The sequence below is a fragment of the Polyodon spathula genome, chromosome 9 (assembly GCF_017654505.1).
Source record: "Polyodon spathula isolate WHYD16114869_AA chromosome 9, ASM1765450v1, whole genome shotgun sequence".
Taxonomy (NCBI): Eukaryota; Metazoa; Chordata; class Actinopteri; order Acipenseriformes; family Polyodontidae; genus Polyodon; species Polyodon spathula.
The window spans coordinates 36,329,612-36,350,430 of NC_054542.1; the positions used below are offsets into that span (position 1 = coordinate 36,329,612).

The 20,819-nt window shown below is 36.0% G+C and overlaps 1 protein-coding gene across 7 annotated transcripts in view; it reads right to left on the reverse strand.

The window, feature by feature from the left end:
* The window catches only part of gsk3ba (glycogen synthase kinase 3 beta, genome duplicate a), a 47,162-nt gene extending 34,396 nt beyond the window's left edge, over nucleotides 1–12,766 (reverse strand). For 4 of the 7 annotated variants that reach the window (XM_041259354.1, XM_041259352.1, XM_041259355.1 and 1 more), the window contains exons 1-2: nucleotides 12,378–12,766; nucleotides 1,755–1,951 (exon numbers count right to left, since the gene is read on the reverse strand). In XM_041259354.1, the coding sequence (XP_041115288.1) occupies nucleotides 1,755–1,951; nucleotides 12,378–12,465 (285 nt within the window). In that variant the 5' untranslated portion in view covers nucleotides 12,466–12,766. The remainder of the gene's footprint in view (nucleotides 1–1,754; nucleotides 1,952–12,377) is intronic. The other 3 variants (XM_041259353.1, XM_041259357.1, XM_041259359.1) reach the window with 1 other exon arrangement.
* Nucleotides 12,767–20,819: the final 8,053 nt, after the last annotated feature.

Sequence of the window (20,819 nt, forward strand, 5' to 3'; positions counted from 1 at the left end):
TCTAGCTCAAGCCACCTGATGTGCTTAAAGCTACAACGGCTACAGCAAGGCAATTAGAAGTGGATTCCAGAATTACCATACCGAACTGCATATCATCTCCAATGTAAAAATGTGAACAGTAAATTAAAGAAAAAACTAGTTCATAAGAAACTAAAACATTTTAGCTGTGCTCAGACCAGGCTGAAAATACAGTTCCAGACCATTCCTCAGAGCTAGAGCTGTTGGGGAACAGGTCTAGAGCCGGTTTTAGATCAAATGGCTTCCAAAAGATCGGTCCTTTAATGGTCTTTCCACAGAGTAAAATTGCCCATCCAGCGTATACCTACACAGTAGATTTCCTACAGAAGGCATTCATGTTAAGATTATAGTTTGCATCCTCTCATTTCATGGTTTCCCCTAATCTGAACATACCTTTGTATTATGAGTTCATGGCACTTTTTTTCCTTCTTTTAATCATGGGTTAGTTCTGCAATGTCTGGTATCAAGTCTCTTTTACATTACAATTTAAAAAATGTCTGCATATTCCTCAGTGGCAGTCATGAAAGATTTTTGCGTTTAGTGTACTAGTTTGTGCAGTTTTTATAGGTTTCTTTGGTTTTTGTTTTTTTACAGTGGAAACAAAATGTAATAAAAATCTGGCGAGATAAAATTCATACTTATGTCAAGAGCCGAGTTCCTAGACCAATCTTCTCTAAACCTATCTCTGAAAAAGTGGTCCAAGATTGGGTGTAGTCTAAACACTGCTTTTGGATTATGCCTTCATCAGAATCCTGAACATCAGTTTCATTGAAAGCACTGGCAAACACTTTGTGGTATCAAAAGGGCCATACTGCAACTTGCTGCACAAAACAATAAACACCTTTATTACTTTTGTTTTTACCTATTCATTTATTTATGTAAATAAACTAGTTATGCTCAAAGTAAAATTCCATGACAAAGGTTTTGACTAGAGGTCTCTCTAAATGTCCTCACGTTTCTTTTAGTGATATTATATATTCTACTATTCAGTGTTTCAGTTATGGATGAACTACCTAAAAATGGGTAACTGGATATTTTGCAACAGATTCAAACCCAGGATTTCCGGGCCCTTCTTGTACCTCAAATGACTAGCATATATAATTATTCTTTTAATCCAACCATCGCTAAAACTGAAGTCAAAACTGAGATTTTGCATCTAAGCAGGTGAAGTGTCTCAGAGCCAGCCAGTGGAAAGAAGATGTCACATCCCGTTTACAATTAATATCCCTCTACTTTAATTGGCAACTTTAAAAAGAGTACTGCATTCACTCTGCAGATCCCATTTTGTAAAAGTATTTAGAATCACGATATTCCCAATTCTAACAAATAATCTAAAAACACAAATATTATACACACACACACACACTATATATATATATATATATATATATATAATATATATATATATATACATATATATATATATATATATATATATATATATATATATATATATATATATATATATATATATATATATATATATATATATATATATATATACACACACACACAATATACCATTAAGGTTACCACAGTATTTATTTATTTTTTACGGTTATCATCCCTTGCAAATTTTATACCGTCCCTTCCCTAATGGGCAAATAACAATTGTATCCAGGTTTGTTCTAGAACTTCTCATACCCGTATGTGAATCCATGCTGTCACAAGGACAAACAACACACAAACCTAACACAAAAATAAACAGAAGCACAGCTGTTGGAGGAGGTCTCTACCTTGAAGCGCTTGTCCTGTAGCACCTTCTTGATGGCAACCAGCTCTCCGGAGTCGCACAGCTTGGCCTGGTACACCACCCCGAAGGAGCCATTCCCAATCACCTTGGTGTCGGAGTAGGTGACCTCCTGCGGCCGGTCTGGGCCCTGACCAGGGGTTGCCACCACTGTGGTTACTTTGCTGCCATCCTTGTCTCCTACAACAGAAAGTAACAAGAAACTGTTACTCGGCTTGTCTGAATTTCCAAAAAAATAAATAAAAAAGAAAAAAAAAAAAAAAAAAGCTTATTTCACAGTATACAAATAGGTATTAAGATTTCACAATTAAACAGATTTGTTAAAAGCAGAAAAAAAAAAAAACAAAGAAACCGCGGTGTCACATTTTAAATAGATCGTTTCTGTAGAGGTATTATAAAACAACTGTTCCTAAATATTTAAATGGCTTACCTGAAATAGTAAATACTAAATTGTAGAATATTTAGTTTATGTCTACCTTTTAAAGTCATTCTAATTTTCACCATCAGTGAATTATCAAACAAAGTAAAAACTGAGACGTGAAATGTCCCCTTTTACTAAACAGAGCGATCTTTAGCAGAAATATTTCCAATCTTTCATGCAGCTGTTTTTTTTTTCTTTGAAGGAAAGCAAACTAAACATGCTGTATTAATTTTAAGTGATGATAAAATATTTATATTTACACTTTTCAGAAATGGGAATTTTCATGGGGAACTACATATTTCATGGCAGTGTGTTCAACACAACGCCATCTTTTCACCATCTGAAAAATATTACATATCACCTACACTTTATTCCAAGTACTGTTTGTTTGGTTTTGCATCGCCAGTCACAATTTCTCAACTGGAAGGGAAATGTATCCCTGCTCATGGACATTGGCATTTAATTATTCATGTTTCTTAAGAACAGTTCACAGCACAAAAGGATGACATCATTTGTTAGAACTGAAGTAAAAATGGCATGACATGTTTCTGGGGTGGAAGGAAAACAACTAAAAAGTTAGTTGTTCAACTTGAAATCAACACCTTTCGCATACACTCAGCAGTGTGGTTTACCAGTATTGTAAGGCATACTGACACATTCTACAGTACTGTTTATAATATGATCCAGTGGTTGTAAGGTTCACTGCAGGATAATAACACAACAGAAGATTTAGTAAATACACATACTAGGCCAATATGTGATAACTTGATACTGTACTAGTTGTATTGATGAGGCATTGAATACAGTATTTATTACAGTATTTAAATGAGAGAATTACTATTTTTTTTCCCTTAAACAATTGAGCCTTTTTCTTATTTTAACTTAATTTGAGTGAAACCCTAATTTCACCACACCTGTTTCATCTTCATGTTCTTTTTAAAGCAGTTAAAAAATAACAGAAATGAAATGTTTCTCAAATTGCATATTTTGGCAGTATTTGACATGAAATTGTGACATGACTTAATAGCATAGGATTGTAGCTGCGCCACAAACTGTATAGTTATCGCTAGCCACCATAAACAAATAAAGCAATAGAGCAATACATAAAATGTTGTAACTTTTTCTTATAGTAAAACACACAACTTGCACCCTGTCTGTCTGTCTCACACTGAGTACATATTCAAATGTGATTAAATTGGGACAGGCTTGGACACGATATTGGGAGAACCAGAATCTCAAGGTACTGTATATGAAGGTTTATCTGTTGCCTGTGCACACAGTGGGTCACTAATATACAGAGGGCACGGTAATCTACTTTCTCATGTTACCAATAGCTCTAACGTTTTTTGGTCACACTATTTTCACTATGAACTACAGTATAAACAAAGCCGCAGTCAACTTGGATGTCACATCTTAAAGTAAAACGGACCTTCCAGATGCTTTACACAATTCAGGCTGGCTGCACTCCACACTCGTTATCAGCACTGTAGCTGCAGATGTTATCAGTCCAGTGTGCAGGACAAATGCCTGTACTGCTTCCTGCCAAATCCTCCGAATGTGCGCCAGTGCTGTTACTACTATTGCCAAGAGGCTCTCCTGCCCTACTGCACAGTGGTCTGTTCTCCTTTACACATACAGTTTCAATTCTGATAAAGCTATATATGTGTTTGTTATTTAAAGTATGCTTAATGAAGAAAGAAAAGAATCTTTCTAAATCTGCATCTTGGAGTCACAATTCAGCCCTCCCGAAATCAAAGGCAATGTTTAGCGGCAAATCAAATATTTTATTTCCGATGTGTAGTACCCATACCTTAAGGTCTACAAAATACTAATTTGGAGTCAGCTGCTTTAAAAGGTCAGACAGAAATACTTGGAGTATAAGTCATCTTCTATTACAGTTTATAACCAAGGCTTAAGTCATCCTTCAGCTTGGGAATCATGCCCATAATACACAGGTTATTGTACTGTATACCAACACAGAATATACTGTATACATCATTTTAAAATTACAAGGTCAAGATATCAAAGAAGCTTTGAATTAATCTGTTGTGCAATGTGTTTTTACTCAAATTGACACACATTAATGAGCTTCCATGTCTATTGTTGATCAAATGGCCCCAAAAGCCCAATTAAACATTTTATTTATGTATGCATGTTCAAAAGACTTGTAATTCAGACCGGAACTGAAATGCTGCAACTAGTTATTCGACGTTCACATTTATACAAATCTGCCAGTAACAAGGTCCCCAACATCAAACAGGTTTCTTCAAATAAGTGTAAGGGTTACAGAAGACCACATGCCTTACTTTATATATAATATCCGAACAAATATTTAAATTAAGAGCGAATATCCAAAAATGAAAATCCTGTGTTCGTCCCAGAACTAGTTTATGTAAATACACCCCAAACAGAGCACAGCATGAGATACAAAATGAAAAGTGTGCATTTGTTACATTCTGCAGCCCTGTTGTAGGTACACTGTATTAAATACATGGTTGAATTTTCATCCTTGTGAATTCACATACCATTTCCCCCTTCCTCTGTGGTTTTTGGTACACATTTCTGTGACACTATTACAGACATTTAGCATGTAGTACATGTATCAAGACTCAAGTATACGGATCTTAACAGCCCATCAGATGACTAGCAAACATTCAGCAGATTTCTTCAAAGCGTAGTCTATGCGCATGGATTTGGATGCCTAGAGATTAACTTTAATAAATCACGGCACTTCTAAATAGTCACACACAGCATTACAGCATTTCTTTCAGCTTACTTGGCAGTGACCAAATACATGCAAGTGTGAGCTTTGCACATAAATTAGTAGCTCAAAAATAGAAGGAAAAATAAATTAAAAAAAAACACACCACACACCAAACAAACAAATACATCCCTGCAAACAGTCAGGGGTAGAGAATAGGCAGACCGCAGGCCAAATCAGGACCGGCAGAACATACTGACTGCTGCTGTAGGGGGGGCGGTTTAGAATGTGTGAATTCGTTCTCCAAGATGAACATTATTCATGTTAATATTCGTGCTCTGTTTTGACTGATGCATATCATTGTGCCTCTGCTTTGCTCTCACTGAGCTCACCTGGAACTCAATCCCCTTGGGACCTACCACTTAAGTTACTGTGTATTAGCCAATTAGAAATGTATGGAATGTAAAATTTCTAGTTACTTCTAAGCAGCAGTGCAGATAAGCTGCATACCTGTCATTTTTACGCATTAAAAACATTTGACATATGCAACAGATTTTGTGTGTATAAATACGAATAGCAATTTGGCTGCACAGCTTGTCTGCCTCCCCTAAAACTTCCAATGACAACTGCATCTCCCAGAACAGGAGTTACTAGGAAACCCTACACAAGAAAAAGCAACCTGACAACATTATCCAATCTCTGGCTAACCCTGTTGTCTTTGCAGCCAATCACAGTTTTGTTTGTTTTTCGCTATTCTACATTTTTTTGGATGGAACTGTTCATTTTTTTTTTTTTTTTTTTTTTTTTTACACAACAGTACTCACACACATTTGGTCACCATAATAACTGTTCTATGAAACCGGAGTGTAACAATCCAGCACCTCTGCACTTAAGCATTTGCATGACAACAGCCGATATCCCACCACGCCTTTTTCTTAAAGGCGTACAGCCTCTAAATGAACCCCCAATATCTCTCACAAGCACCTGGGTACACATGGTTATGATATCACAACAAAAGGAATATACTTTTTTCTTTTTTTGGTGCATATTTATAACCATTATGTAGTATATATCACCTTACAGTACAATAATCAACACAAAAAACTGACTAAATGACAATACTCGAAAATAATCTTAATATTTTTTTAATAAAGTAGCCGATGCAAATATAGTATTAGGTGGTTGATTGCGCTGATCACCGGCTTATTCTGACCCCCTGCATTCATTGTCACTGTTTTTAGTTATAATTGGTTAGCAGTCATTCAACATTGTAGCCTCCGTGTTGTCCTCCGGCACTATGGTTCTGGTGGCTTGCAGCGGTGAACCAGGATTAATAACACAATTGGCAATTCTAAATTGGGGAGAAAACTGGGTAAAAATCATTGGCTACAACTACATTTAAAAATATAATTTTTTAAAAAATGAATAATGAAGTCAATCTATACCTTTTTAAACCTACTGCCAACCACCCAATTTTAAATAGATTTTTAAAAAAAGAAATAAAAATTGCTAAACTGTTAAATCTAAAATTGTTTAAAAGGTTTTTGTAATTTTTACTATTCTTCCTAGAACTAGCATCAAACATTACTGGGCTGCTACTGTAGACAATACATTTGTTAGTGTGTGACTGAAGGTTTGTGAATTAAAAGAATGTGTATTTGTATTTTATGCTTTTTTTTTCCCCCATTGGTGCGTCCGAGACTTCCGCAGTTTACAGTTGTTTTCAGGACCGTGCTTGACTCCCTAGAAAGCATAAAGATAAAACTTCTTGTCCATCACACAAATCTTGTTGTCCCGGGCGTCGGGCAATATGAATTGCACACCCTTGAACGTGCATTGTTTTTGCAATGGTGAAACAATGTTTGAGTCTGCTAAAACGGAAACATACAGTAGTTCTACAATTCTATAGTTTTGGCAGGGAAAGAACTCCTGTAGAAACAAGTCAGCAAAAAAGGCAGACCAGTGAAAAAGAAATGTAAATCAAGTGAAGAGCTCTAAAAGCAACATGTGTAATATTTGTGTAGTTATGTGTTTATGGGTATTGGGATAGGGGTCAGAGTTCAAATGAGCTCCAAACCTTCACCTTGCTCTAAGAATTTCAGACCTTCACATAAAATAATTGCCTACCTCTGCGTTAGGGTAATGTGCTTCCTATATTTTATTAGAAACAATCGTGAATCCATATTTTAGAAAAGCTATTACTGAAGTGAACAGGTCTGCTCACTGTGACTTCCTGTTGTTTGTTCACATGAAGGGTTACAATATTCATGAATAAAAATCAATTTTCTAGAGAGTTCCCCGAACTAACGAGCTTGCTTATTCAAACCAGTTGCTTATGCTTGGGAAGCAGTCAGCAAGAAAGCCCGAAATGGATTTCAGCAAAACACACAACCGTATACGGGGGTCAAGTGAAAGGGTCGCAACCAAGTCTAGTGCCCTAGCATTATAACATACTGATTGGGCGATGGAGTTTATACGAGCAATGGAGTGTAAACTGGCCTAAAGCCACACATAGTATAGCCCCCCACCCTCCCCTCTATATTGTAGTTGTAAAAACATGACGATCATGAAAACAAATACACTACCATTACCTTAATCCACTGTATGTCAAATTGTAAATGTCAGGCGGACAGATTATTTTCATTCACCAACTGTCATACTGTGGTATAGAGCAAGATAAGCAATTCGATACATGAACACTGAACCGTTACAACTGTTTAAAATCACAATTAGTAAATGGTACTCTGAATTAAAATCCCTAAAATGTGATGGAAATTCAGAAACATTAACATTAAACATTTTATTATTAAAAAAGTTAATAATAATAATAAAAAAAAAATATTTAAAGTTTTGAGTACACACCGTTCCATCAGTATAAATTCAATTTCAATTAAGAGCAGCAAATTAGATAAGACAATATGCAGTGGGACCAAGGTGAAAGATGTCTTGTTGAAATTAACATTATCAAAAGAGAAAATGAAATAGTCTGCCCGCAGGGTATTCATTCCAGAATCCTTTTCAGGAACAGCTAGTTAAACAAACCAACTGCCAAGCCAAGTTTAGGTCAGGGGTACGCAACCTTGGCACTTCCGGTACAGATCTTGTTTTTTCCAACTTTGTCCTATATAACTGAACTGACTACACACCAGGTCCTAAGCACTTAATCATTTGAAACCCATCAAATCTTTGATGCAACTCAAGGACTGAAGTTTTCTGCCTATATTCGACTACTTTCTCCTTTGATATACTGAAGGCAAAGTTTGATAACATCTTAAATGAAACAGTACAGGATCATTTTATCAGATCAAGGAGAATGATTACCTAAAATAATAACTAAATACTTTAGACATAAAACATCAGTGTATAAAAATATAAAAAATGCAAAATAAATGGTGCGGTTTTAAATACTGCAAACTTTTTTTTTTTTTTAAATCTACTAAATGATTAAATCAGAAATTTAAAACCAATTCGAAGACGTCAATACACCGATTTAGCAGAAGACCAAATCCATAAGCTTGCTGATCAAATGAGTAATCATGTGACCTGCAATGCTCAATGATAATCATGTTAGTTACAAAGGATTGGTAATCGATAGTCAGTGTCTATCAAGGTATTCCTCTATAAAATCCAAAGTATGAAGTAATTTAGCATCAATGCAATTCACAGAATCAGTGTTGGGAGGTGAATTATATGAAAAAAAAGCCTCTTAAAGACAGACATTTGGTTTGATTTAACAACTGCAATTTGCACTACTATGATTTTAGACTACCCCACCTAATGCAAGTTTAGGTAGTCCAAAACTGGTGTGGACCAGGCTCTTTATAAGCCAGTCGTCAGTATCTCAGAATAGCAACGATCATTTTATTACACAGTTTTCTAACTTAAATGGGCAGTAAACCTATAGTTCTACCACAATCGCAGTGGAGTGTTTGTCCATTCTAATGTATTACTAACTCTGCTGACCATACACATGATGTACTGTAGGTTGAAGACATGCTCTCCCTGATGGGTCAGTAAGCACTCCGACGCCACATTCATCTCTCCCCGGAGAGAGTGGACATCACAGTCTTCAATAGTGATCAGGTTCAAAAGGGTTTTTGGGGACACTTTGCAATTACAAAATCTATCTGCGCTGAAACTGCAGCCCCTGTCCACTCAGAGTTTAACAGTGAATATAAAAGACATTTTTTGTATTTTATTACTGAAAAGCTCTTTTTTTTTTTTTTTTTTTTTTTTCCCCCAACAAATCTGACTGGATTCTTACTGGGGTGGTTATTTAACAGCAGCTCTTTTATATTGCCTGGCATACTGGAAACACTTCCTGTTTTAACATAGGACATTACCAGCAGTATAATAGGAGGCGTACTGCCTTTTAAAAAGGACTCATGAAGGCTAGACATGAACAAATTTGGATATCTCTCAGACAACCCAGGAAATGGGAGTTTCCATAAGAAAAGTGTCTCAGGAATTCCTATTCAAACTTTTTATATTAGTACAGATTCAGTGTTGCTAAGTTTAGGCCTAAACGTTCTTTGATTGCATAGCTAATTCAGGTGCTCATGGACAGCACGTTGCCCCTGAAGTCACACTTATTCAACAGCAATACCATATCCATGAAATTCGCAATAATGAATTATGGCCTTTCTGAAGTCACAAAATCACAAAGCTGAACTAACTATGCAACCTGCAGCAACATGCTCCTTTCAAATTATTTTACATTTGCCTTCTCGGATCCATTTTTTCCCCCCACATATCTTTAAGGTAACCCTAGAATCTGTTAGTGCCTAGCAACAGATTCTTCATCCTCCTATAGCAGTGCAATATTGAACACCTCTGAGTACACAAAGTACTGTACTAGTCAACTTTATAATGAATTAAAATAAATACATTTTATACAGCACCTTTCATAGTGGACCACCATCAAAAAGCGCTTTACAAGATACAAGAGTGGAGAACGGCATGAGTATAGAACCCTGTGTTTCAAACACAAACTTTATCTTTAAACTGAATAAAGTTTATTTTTTTAAGATTAAAGAACTTCAGCCATAGCCTACATATTAAATATGCAACACATTAACTGTTCTGTAAAGTGCATTAGCGAACCACAAGTACTATACTGTTACTTGTTTTACTTATTTTGCACGTCTTGTGACTCTGACTTAGTTAAACCAATAGAAAAGCAAATGCAGTTTTTGGAGCAGCATTTAAAAATGAAAAGATAGAGAAATGTAAACAGTTAGAAGTAGGGTAATTAATATTTTTTTTTTATTTGCGCAATAATTAAATCATCATGTTATTTAGGATTCAACCTATATTTAAGCATCAGAATATTCTACTCACATCATTGTTGGATTTAATGTAGCATTAAGTCTAGCCTGCACACAACTAGCTATCCTATTGTCTACAGATGTTAAACAAAAAAATAATTCAAACACTGCTCTTTTGAGACATATACTTTATCAGTGTGCCACTAATACCCCCACATCATCCTGAAAAATTTGGTCAAATAAACCCCACAATTTATCAAGATGCTCAGTGAAGTATTCATAGAAGGTTAACACATGCCCTACCATATAACCCTGCAAACGCTGCTTCACTTTCCCTTCTGCCAACCTTTACCTCTCCCCCACTGTTAAATGCTGTACAATGACACGACAGTCCAATATTAATTCGAGTACTGAATCTGTCAAACTGGATTACGCACTCAGAGAAATTCTTCAGCCAGCATCATATAAACTGGTTGCAAAAATTAAGTTTCAACATAAAAAAAATGCTGCTTGTATTAACAAGCTCCTACCTAGCTGTGTGACAGATTCCTTCCTTTCCAGTTCAAATGAGATAAAGCAGCAAGTACTTCTTTCAGGGCCTTAAATAACTAACTTTTTCCCCCCAAGAACACAGCAAATCCAAAGGAGACTGACTGGAACTTGTATGAGATTGTATTTAGGTATGTGTGGCTAAACTGAGAATGAAAATGTGACATTATATAGATCATTTGGTTCGATCTTCCATTTCTGGGTCATGACACCAACCAACAAGCAATGCAAGTCCTCATCAAAATTAAGGTCTTTCAGACCCATGATGAAAAAATCTTCATTGTCATGTATTGAAAAACACATCCTTTTGCTTGTTTTTAAATAGCGATCGAGCTAAGATATATATATATATATATATATATATATATATATATATATATATATATATATATATATATATATATATATATATATACAAACACACAAACTAATTATTGTTTTTATAGAACTTACAGCCAGGGTTGGGGTAAATTCTTGTTTTTCAATTCCCATTCCTTAGAATGAATTGGAAATTATATTTGAGACAATGAAGAATTTCTGTGATTTCATTAGAAGTCAAATGTAAGTCTTCCCTTATCCCCAAAACAGTACAATTGTAACACAATCACATTTAACATTGGATTTTATGGCTGAATGGGAATTGCTTCACTGACTAATCTCAATTAGTGACACACATAATGCATATTGTACTCTCCTATACCAAGTGCTGCTGCATACACGGACACAGTAACGTGTTTCTGAAAAGCATTTAATGGGTTCCAAGTTTTATTTAATATTTACACAGATTGAACTAGTATTACTCCACTGTTTTATCTTTCTCAATCAACTACTGTCAGTGTGTCACAAGCATCTTTTGTCACGACAGCAATCGTAGATTACCCGCATGTAGATTAATAAAAATAAACATACTGCAAACTAAATACCAGTTACACCAGTGGCACTGTGAAATAGCCACGAATCACTGCTGGGAAACATAACTAGGCAGCCCCAATGTTGATCTTGTAAATTTCAAACTGCATGACCCTAAGATATTTCTGTTGCGGTGAAATGACAAACATGGAGGCGTAACTGCAATCAAAAGAGATGATTTCCTAGTACACAGGACCTTAGAACTGCTGCACTACTGGCCTGCTCTGCAAACCCCACACCCGACTGGAATTTATATTAAAGCTCGTCAATAAACTGGACAAAAATCTGTTCAGTGCAGACTTTCCAGACCTACAGATGCCGCACCACTGTGCAGCAAATGAACCTCACTGACTCGGTGCAATCAAATCGACTGTATATTTGGCGGTTTAAAAACAAAATGCAGTTGTGTCCTGTGTCCTGCACAACCGTCTGTACATGGAAATCATAATAATAATAATAATAAAAAAATACTAAGTTACAATATTATTGAGCAATCGTGCATTTTGAAGAAAAAACCTCATAACAATTATCAAAATCAAGGTAATCACGGTACATATTTAATAAGTAACATATGCAAAACATTTAATATAACGTCTTTATTAAATTGTACTGTTAGTTATTACACTAATTACAATGGGTTAAATAGGAAGCTTCACACTGGGTTGCAAGTAATAGAGATACCTGTAAAAGCTAACCAAACAGGTATGTATTTATGTACATGTGCTTTTATATACAAATGAAAAGAAAATATAATATACTTACTGCTGACTTTCATGCTCCCAAAGGCTGATGGTTGCTGTACTGGTTTGCAGCTCTCTGCAAAGGAGGTGGTTCTAGGCCGTCCTGACATTCTTGATCCTTATGGACTCCGTCTCTGACTCTATCCCGGGATTTCTTGTAGTAATGTTCTCAATACAAATTGGGCATTAATCGTAGTATTGATAAAATGAAAAAAACAAAACACACACACACACACACACACTTTCCTTGTCCTTCCCGTTAGGAATGCGCACCCCTTTATGTCTGCGCGAGTCCAAGTCTTTTTATCTCCCTTTTCTTCAAACCATCCTTTTCAGATGTTTTCCTTTTCAAATGCACCGTTTGTCAAAAAAAAAAAAAAAAAAAAAAAAAAAAAACAAACAAAAAAAAAAAAACTATAAATATCCGGTATCTCGAGATTTTTATTGTTTATTTTATGCCGTATTTTCCTTAAATTTAGATTTTTTTTTAAATCACTTAAGTGTTTTGTTTAATATATACGGTCCATCTGTAAAATAAAAAAAATATCAAGTGTAGGTCAACAGAATTTTCTAAAACACTTTAGTTTAAAATATCAGTAAAATTATTCATATTTGAGGCGGAGACTCAATGATCCGGCAGCAGCAGCCATGGCGGCTCCCTTGCTGAATCCAACCAACAATTCAAATGAAAAATTACCAATTCCCCGATTTTAAATCAAACGTTTTCAACAGAACTGCCGGCTCTTTTAACCCCATAAACTTGAATGTAATATTCTGGACTGTGTAGAATCGGTTTATAGATCGAGAAACAAGTTTAAACAGCGCTACTGCCCGCAAATACCAGTTTTTATACCCCCCTCTCACAAACTCAGAATTTTTTTTTCATTCCGTCTCTGTCTGTCTCTCTGCTCGCTCTCTTTGTCACTCCATCCCACCCAAGCGTCATTTACGTAACATACGGACGGAGCCGACAAGGCTACTTCAGAATAGGGCGAGAGTTGAGGCCAGAAACTTTAGTAACTACGATGAAGAATACGAAAAACTGCACGCGCAATCCTACGTGAGAAGCTCTCATCAGCCAATCAAAAAACAAACTTTCGAAATAGGCGGAGAGATGTGAAGCCTGTAGGCCAATCGGGTTGCTGCGTCCCCTCCCCGGTTGCCGGAATTGCCGAATACAGCCTTTTTTCCGCGAAAATGCCCAGAAATAGGTAACAGAGGCGGGTAGAACCTGGAGAGAGCTGAGCTAACCTGGGGAGAGCCAATGTGACGACTGGAATCGCCGTAGAGGATCGCGATTGTACCAATAGCAAAGCTATACTGTTCCCCGTTTGGGGTTCTTATTAAAAGTCAGTTCCTGCTATTTAGCCAATAGAGTTCTGCGCAGAAGGTGCAACACTGTCTCTGTGTGCGTGCACTGTGGTTGGTGAAAACTACCATGTTGCAAAAAGTAGCCTGCAGTGTAATGGAGACAATAACGGAGGAGAGCAGGCCAACGCCTAATGTTACTTTGTTTTGTAATGTAATGTAAAAGATAACATAGTTTTAACTGCAGGAACAGAAGCTCCCTCCCTTTGCACGTAAACTTTTTAATTTTTTATTTTATTTTTGTGTGTCTTACCTCTTAAACCACGCACGCACCCTTTTTTCTGTTTAAGAACACTGGTTCATTGTATTTTATACTTTTTGGTGAAGTGTTATACATGTGTGATACATATGGCTGTAGGTGAAAGTGGAAATTAATTAGCGCCCAAGAAATGCTCCTGTGCTAAGATTAAATCCCTTTACCACAGACAGGAAAAAATAAAAAAACGGTATCTGTGTATTAAAGGTAAGAACCCCTACTAAGAATTTCACATATCAAGATGTGCCGCACTGTTGATGCAAATACACAATTGTGTTAACTGTACACTCCAGTGATAATCCAGACCACCTCCTCCACTCAACAAATGATCTGCAGTGCACTGCAGTGGCACAACAGTAGAAATGCAACTATATAGTACAAAGCAGTGGTATGCAGTTGTGCTATATCATGGAAATGTATTGCTTGTTCCAGTGTATAAGTCATCAATATCACGTTAGAAAGGCATTATTGTAAGCAAACTTCTGTGTATTAAGATCATTATAAACATATATGATTCCATTACATCTTATCCTGTTACATACACTAAAAAAAAACAAAACAAAAAACACTTTATTTTTTATTTTTATGTTTAATGGTAGCCCCTGAATACAAGATCTGTTTTTTTTTTTTTTTTTTTGTGATTAATACTTTGTGTGTAGGGGTTCTCTTATGAAGAGACATCTTTTATACAATAAGAGAACCTCTGCACACAGCATATTGACATGTAACACACAAATCTTGGACCAGTTATTAAGTCTGCTATAAATGACTTACCAGTGTAACATGCTTACCATGTGGACTGACAAAGTTGAAGTGTCATGCACCATTTTATTATCAGCAGTGCTGGTAGTGGTACCATATCTAATCACAATATTTTTTCCATAGTACTGCTAATCAACGCTGGCAGCTGCCAGATACTCACAATACCAAATAATTTCCAAAGACTTTTCATTTATTCAAATAGATTACTGAGATACACAGCTACTGGATAGGGGATATACGTGAAAAATGATTGAAAGTATCCACTGAAGACTCTCACAGCACTCAAGTTGTCATACGAGAGATTCAAGGCTGACTGATCTCATGATATTTATATGTCATGACAATGTCTAGGGATTGAATGCTGGATACATGTTTAGACACATGTGTTCTTCCGGCTGATGGGTCCACTGCAAGATTACTCACAATCTCCATTACTGTTGAAGCACAGGGCAGTTAAAGGGTTATCTCATTTACAAGTGATATTAGAATTCTACAGACTGATGAAGAGTTTCCTGGTTTTTATTTGGCAACTCGTACCAACACAGACAGTGGAGAAAAGTTACATAGCTTTAAGGGTGTAAGTTGTAGTGCGCAATTGACATTTTATTGGGTGTCCATTTTAGTGATGTCTAAAAACACCAGTTATGACTATTTTGCTATTAAACAAAAATGATGTTAACAGATAAACATATGCTTCCCAAAATGTATTTTTTGGATTGAGAAAATAAACTTAGGAAGCATGTATTTTTCTGTACAAATAAAACCATAACCAAGTCAAATAACCAGATACTTCAAGCAATGTTCTGGTGATACTTTTTGTTGTGAGGATGATAAAGTCTGTTTTGAAGTGAGTACAAAAGTTAAGTTTTTTAAAGTAACACATATTGAATTATTACTGATATAAAGTAACAATTTATTCAAAACTAAGTTGTGTATTCCTTGTTTTAGGGTTAAATAATGACTTAACGGCACAACATGGTTTGTGTCTTTTAATGTGACATATCCCAAAGTTAGCTGTTTTCATCTTCTTGTTGTTATTTATATTAGGAGTAATGAATGTATAATTCAAAATTGTATTACGTCTTTGTGCACATTTTTAAGTGTAGTTGCTACTGACAGGATCCAATGGGCACATGAGTGATCATACTCCCCGGTATGCCCCGGTGCACCTATTATTCATTTTCAGTTTTCTTCCCTTTGAAGCAACCTCGTGTTTCAATACAGATACTAAAGTCTCCTCGATGGTTTCTGTACAGAGCATGTGTCTCTTTCAGAAATAAAATATATGTATCTCTCCTCTGTCATTCACTTGTCCCCAATTCCAGTAAAACAGGATGATAAAACAGGAAAAGAAACAGTGGCCAACAAAAGAAAAGTGACTCATGATACAGAGAGCAGTAAACTGTACTGGAGTAAAACAGAACCAGATTAGGAAGCAGGGTGGTTTGCCTGTCTTTGGTTTCTAAACAATGAAGTGCCAATTGCAATTTTAAATGTTTCCCCTTAAAGTGAAGACATTCCCAGCTTTCCAATGCATGGAACAGTCATAGGTGAAAATACTGTGTCCTATGGTTCTTTATAATACGCAGTGGTTATCGAAACGGGCTGCCCTGTACACAAAGGTAGTGTTCTATTTTCCAGCAATGAGAGAATGAATCAACAATGGAAATTGAGTCAGTGGGACAATAATAGCCCAGCCAACAAAGCCCTGGAATGATTGTTTGAGTCACTGTACATACATACAGTATAGTACTTAAAGGGTACATCAGCACTACATGAAAGATAAAGCATAAACTATCCCACTTTGCTTTTCCGAATGTATTTGGTTATTGTCTAATAATCCATATGTGCCCAAACATCTACATAATGCCACACTGCTATGTCCAAAATCACTATTCTCGAGCATCTCTTCTGAGTCAAAAAACATGACCTGCATATACCCTCACATGTACTCTGAAATGTGCTGGTGCATGCCCAATGCAGCATTGTATAAGCTATATTACCTCCATGTGGAAACACACTAGTCTGTGTGACAAACACAGTCTGTCTAATTTTCCATAAGGAAGGAACCTCTACCTGCTTTTGTTTTGCGTAGTAGACATCTTTCACACTGTACATGTTTCCTTCTCATGTTGTATTTTGATGTATTATTATGATTAATGTTGCATTTAATTAAAAATTATTTAAATAAATAAATGTCTGTGCTGTGTAAGTGGTTGCGGGGAAAAGAAACCCAAATGGAGTTTTTCTCATTTCCAACTAATGAAGGAACCTACCTACAATTATAGCAGCACTGTGTTATTACAATATACATCCCCAAAGTCTCAAATATAGCTCCAGCTGATTCGAAATGTTTGCAGAATTGACACATATGAAATAAACTAGCAAATGAAATTCAGAAACAATGTATTTCCTTTCGGAATGAGGGCTTTGAGGATGATCCGACCTAAAAAAATAAATACTGCATTTTTTCATCCTTTGTGTTTGGTTTTCATTTGCATTTCATGACACAACATATGCACAATCATTTACACTCTGTTGAGTAACAAAGTCGAATTCGGCCACAAATTTAATCTCCTTATCAGTTTCTGAATAATCTGATGTTGAAATATTGTCTGACATTATTTCGGACGTTCCCTGTGTATTGTCACACTGTGTCGCTTCATTTAAAACCATCTTTTGTCATTCTGTGTGGAACAAACCCACCAGAGAGTGTGGTGCACAGCTAACAAGAAGAGACAGAACAAGGCTGGTTGAATACCGCTGGGAAATGTGTTAGCATTTGGAAAAATAAATGAACAATTGATTTTAAATCATTCATTTACCACTGGCTCAAGGTTAGCATATTATTGGTTAGAGGTTAGGCTGTTACATTTTCTCAAATAGTTATCTTCTAGAAGTTTTAAAGGGGGAAATGCAAATGCATTCTGTAAAGGCATCAAGAGTATTGGACTAATCATAGCTTATCTGCAATATTCTATCAGGTAAAAAGCGGAAATGGGGAAAACAGTTTTGGAGCATACTGGAGTTGCTGATGTCAGAATAGGTTATGGGCAGCATCTTAACCAGATCTGACATTCTACCAAGGTCAAACATAGGTTTCAAGCAGTATTTATATCACTGCTTGATATGTATTATTCAGCCTCCAAATCCATGTTACACGACAAACTAACAGAGAAAATGTAGTCTTTTGTACTTTACCAGAATTTTTACATGAGCATCAGCATTGATAATGCAACCCCCCCCCCAAAAAAAAACAAGGTCACAACCTTGCTGTCCTCATGGTTAGTTAGGGCCATGGTTATGGGCCAAGAAGAGGAATGAGAAGGGAGAGAAGGCAAAGGGTAAGGATAACACTTTACATTAACTAAGCATCTCTAATTACTGTGTATTTACATGGTAGTTACTTAGTAAATACATGCGTAATTACAATGTTATTATTCATAGTTACAATGCACTTAAAATATAAATCTTTTTGCACCATATATGTAAGTACATAATTGTAACAGAAAAGGGTTAGGGCTAAGGTTAGGGTTAGGATTATATCAGGCAAAAATCTTTGCACATTAAGTACATTGTAACCATGCATAATATTATCAGAATTATATGCAAGTACACATGTATAAACCAATGAACTACTATGTAAATGCACAGTAATTAGAGACATTTAATGTAAAGTGTTACCAGGATAAGTAGGTGGTCAGAGTAGATGACTTTTCCAGTAGGTAACCCTTTTCACAATAATTAATGCCCCTTTCTGTAATAACCCAGAAATTATTTTCATGTGACGTGTCATTTACTGTCAAAGTGACCAGTTTTTTAACTACTGGGAAACAACTTCTGATGGGCTGGGTGTTTCCAGCTCAAATGTGTGAATAAAACTCTGTTTTCCTGCTTCTCTAAAACGCAGCAGCTGGTGAAGACTTGAGGAAATAAGCTCTACAGAACTGTTAAATTATACCTATTTGTGAAACTAAATATGTGAACCCAGTGCTGTCACAGCAGAAAAGGAAATACATTGTTTCAGGATGATAATGCTGTCATCTATACATTAACAACGTGTGCTTTTCTCGTTTGGGTGTTTATTATATATACTGGTATATATATATATATAATACCCTATATATATATATATATATATATATATATATATATATACACACACACACACACACACACACACACACACACACACACACACAGAGCTTCAGATACAGATTTTTTTTTTAACCCAACCATTAACCCAAGAAACCCCAAACAGATAAAAAAGTGCAATAAAAATAATTTCATTTACTAATTCATCAATAAATAAAAATCTCCCCTGTCTGTTATTTCATTTTAGCTCTAGTAATTATACTGGATATTTACAGAGGAGCTACAAGGTTTTATATCATAAAAAGTGAACAATAGGACTATGACTTCAGAGCTGCCCTAACAATGCAGATAGTTAATTCATTTGACTAAAATATTATGCATGACAAATAGATTGTATTTATAATGAAGGCACTGATTCTCAGATAATGTTAGGAGGTTTTTAATAAAAGGATTCCTCAGGCTAAAAAACAGAACATTTTGTACCAGAGCTTTTTGAATGATCTTAATAATTCTTACTAATTCATTTTTCTTTTCTCACAAAAGTGTCATGGTATTAAAATGTAAATCACGAAGTTATTTTGCAAAAACTCTCCATCTCCTTCTGCTAAAAACCTAGATGTTACTCTTGATGCCTCCCTTTCTTAGTCTCCATCTCCTACTCTCAACACAGTGGTCAACTTTCCACTCAACTCCTGGTCCAAGCTCTTGTACTCTCCAGATCGGACTACTGTATCTCTCTCCTTGCTGGTCTCCCTGCCTTGGCTATCTGCCCCCTCCAGCTCATTAAAGATTCTACTGCTTGTCTTGTTTTCTTCCAACCTCACTGCCCTCATGCTACCTATCTGCTTCGTACCCTCCTCTGGCTATCTCGGTCTGCTCGCATTGAATTCAAGACCCTTGTTCTTGCCTACCACTCTTAACCACTGCCCCCTCCACCTCCAATCCCTCGTGTCTCCCTACACCCCCTCTCGCCCTCTCCTGCTCCCTGCTCCTCCTCCCTAGCCCCTCTGTGGTGGAACCAGCTACCAGAGAACCTCAGGACTGCTTCGTCTCTCACTACCTTCCTCCTCCTCCTCAAGACTACACTTGTAGATCTCTTAATCTACCCCTCCTACTGTGCACTGGACTTGCCTGACCTAAGCATCATGTCAGACAATAGTGCCCTATCTTTGCACTATTGCACTACTATTAGGCCATTGTAGATACAAATGGTCCTAACCCTAAATTGTTACTTCTTATCTCATATTGTATTCTACTAGTATTTGCACTTACTGTAAAATACACTGTATATGTATATTGTTCTTTCCCCTGTAACCTTGTACTGCCCTGTAACACCTGTAAGTCTGCCAAATAAACTACTATGACTACTACCACTGCTACGACTACTACCACTACTACTACTACTACTACTAATAATAATAATAATAATACATTATTTACTAATGTGTTGCTTATTAACATGTGATATATCAATAGCTAACAGAGGCCGAATGATTCAAGAGACAATACTTTAGCTCGTCTATACTGAGGTTATTGAACCTTGAACTTGACGAAGTTAGACAAAGATATATATATATATATATATATATATATATATATTTATGTCCAAGTTCAGTTTAATAAGTCATTTGCTCAAAAGAGCCAACTTCCCAATGTTTCATTACGTTTAACATACCTTTTTCACATGAAAGGGTACTTGAAAACAAACAGTGAAGCTATTTATAGGCTTTAGATGCCATGGTAACAACTAATCTATTTCTATTTAAATCTGTGAATTTGCTTGTGATCTGATTTACTACATGGTTATTGATGTAACAACCTACTACTCCTTTCTAGTTAAACCTCCAGGCATCATTTCATATTAATCATTTCAGGCATCATGGTATAGTAATCATTTCAGGCATCATGGTATAGTACTCATTTCAGGCATCATGGTATAGTAATCACTTCAGGCATCATGGTATAGTAATCATTTCAGGCATC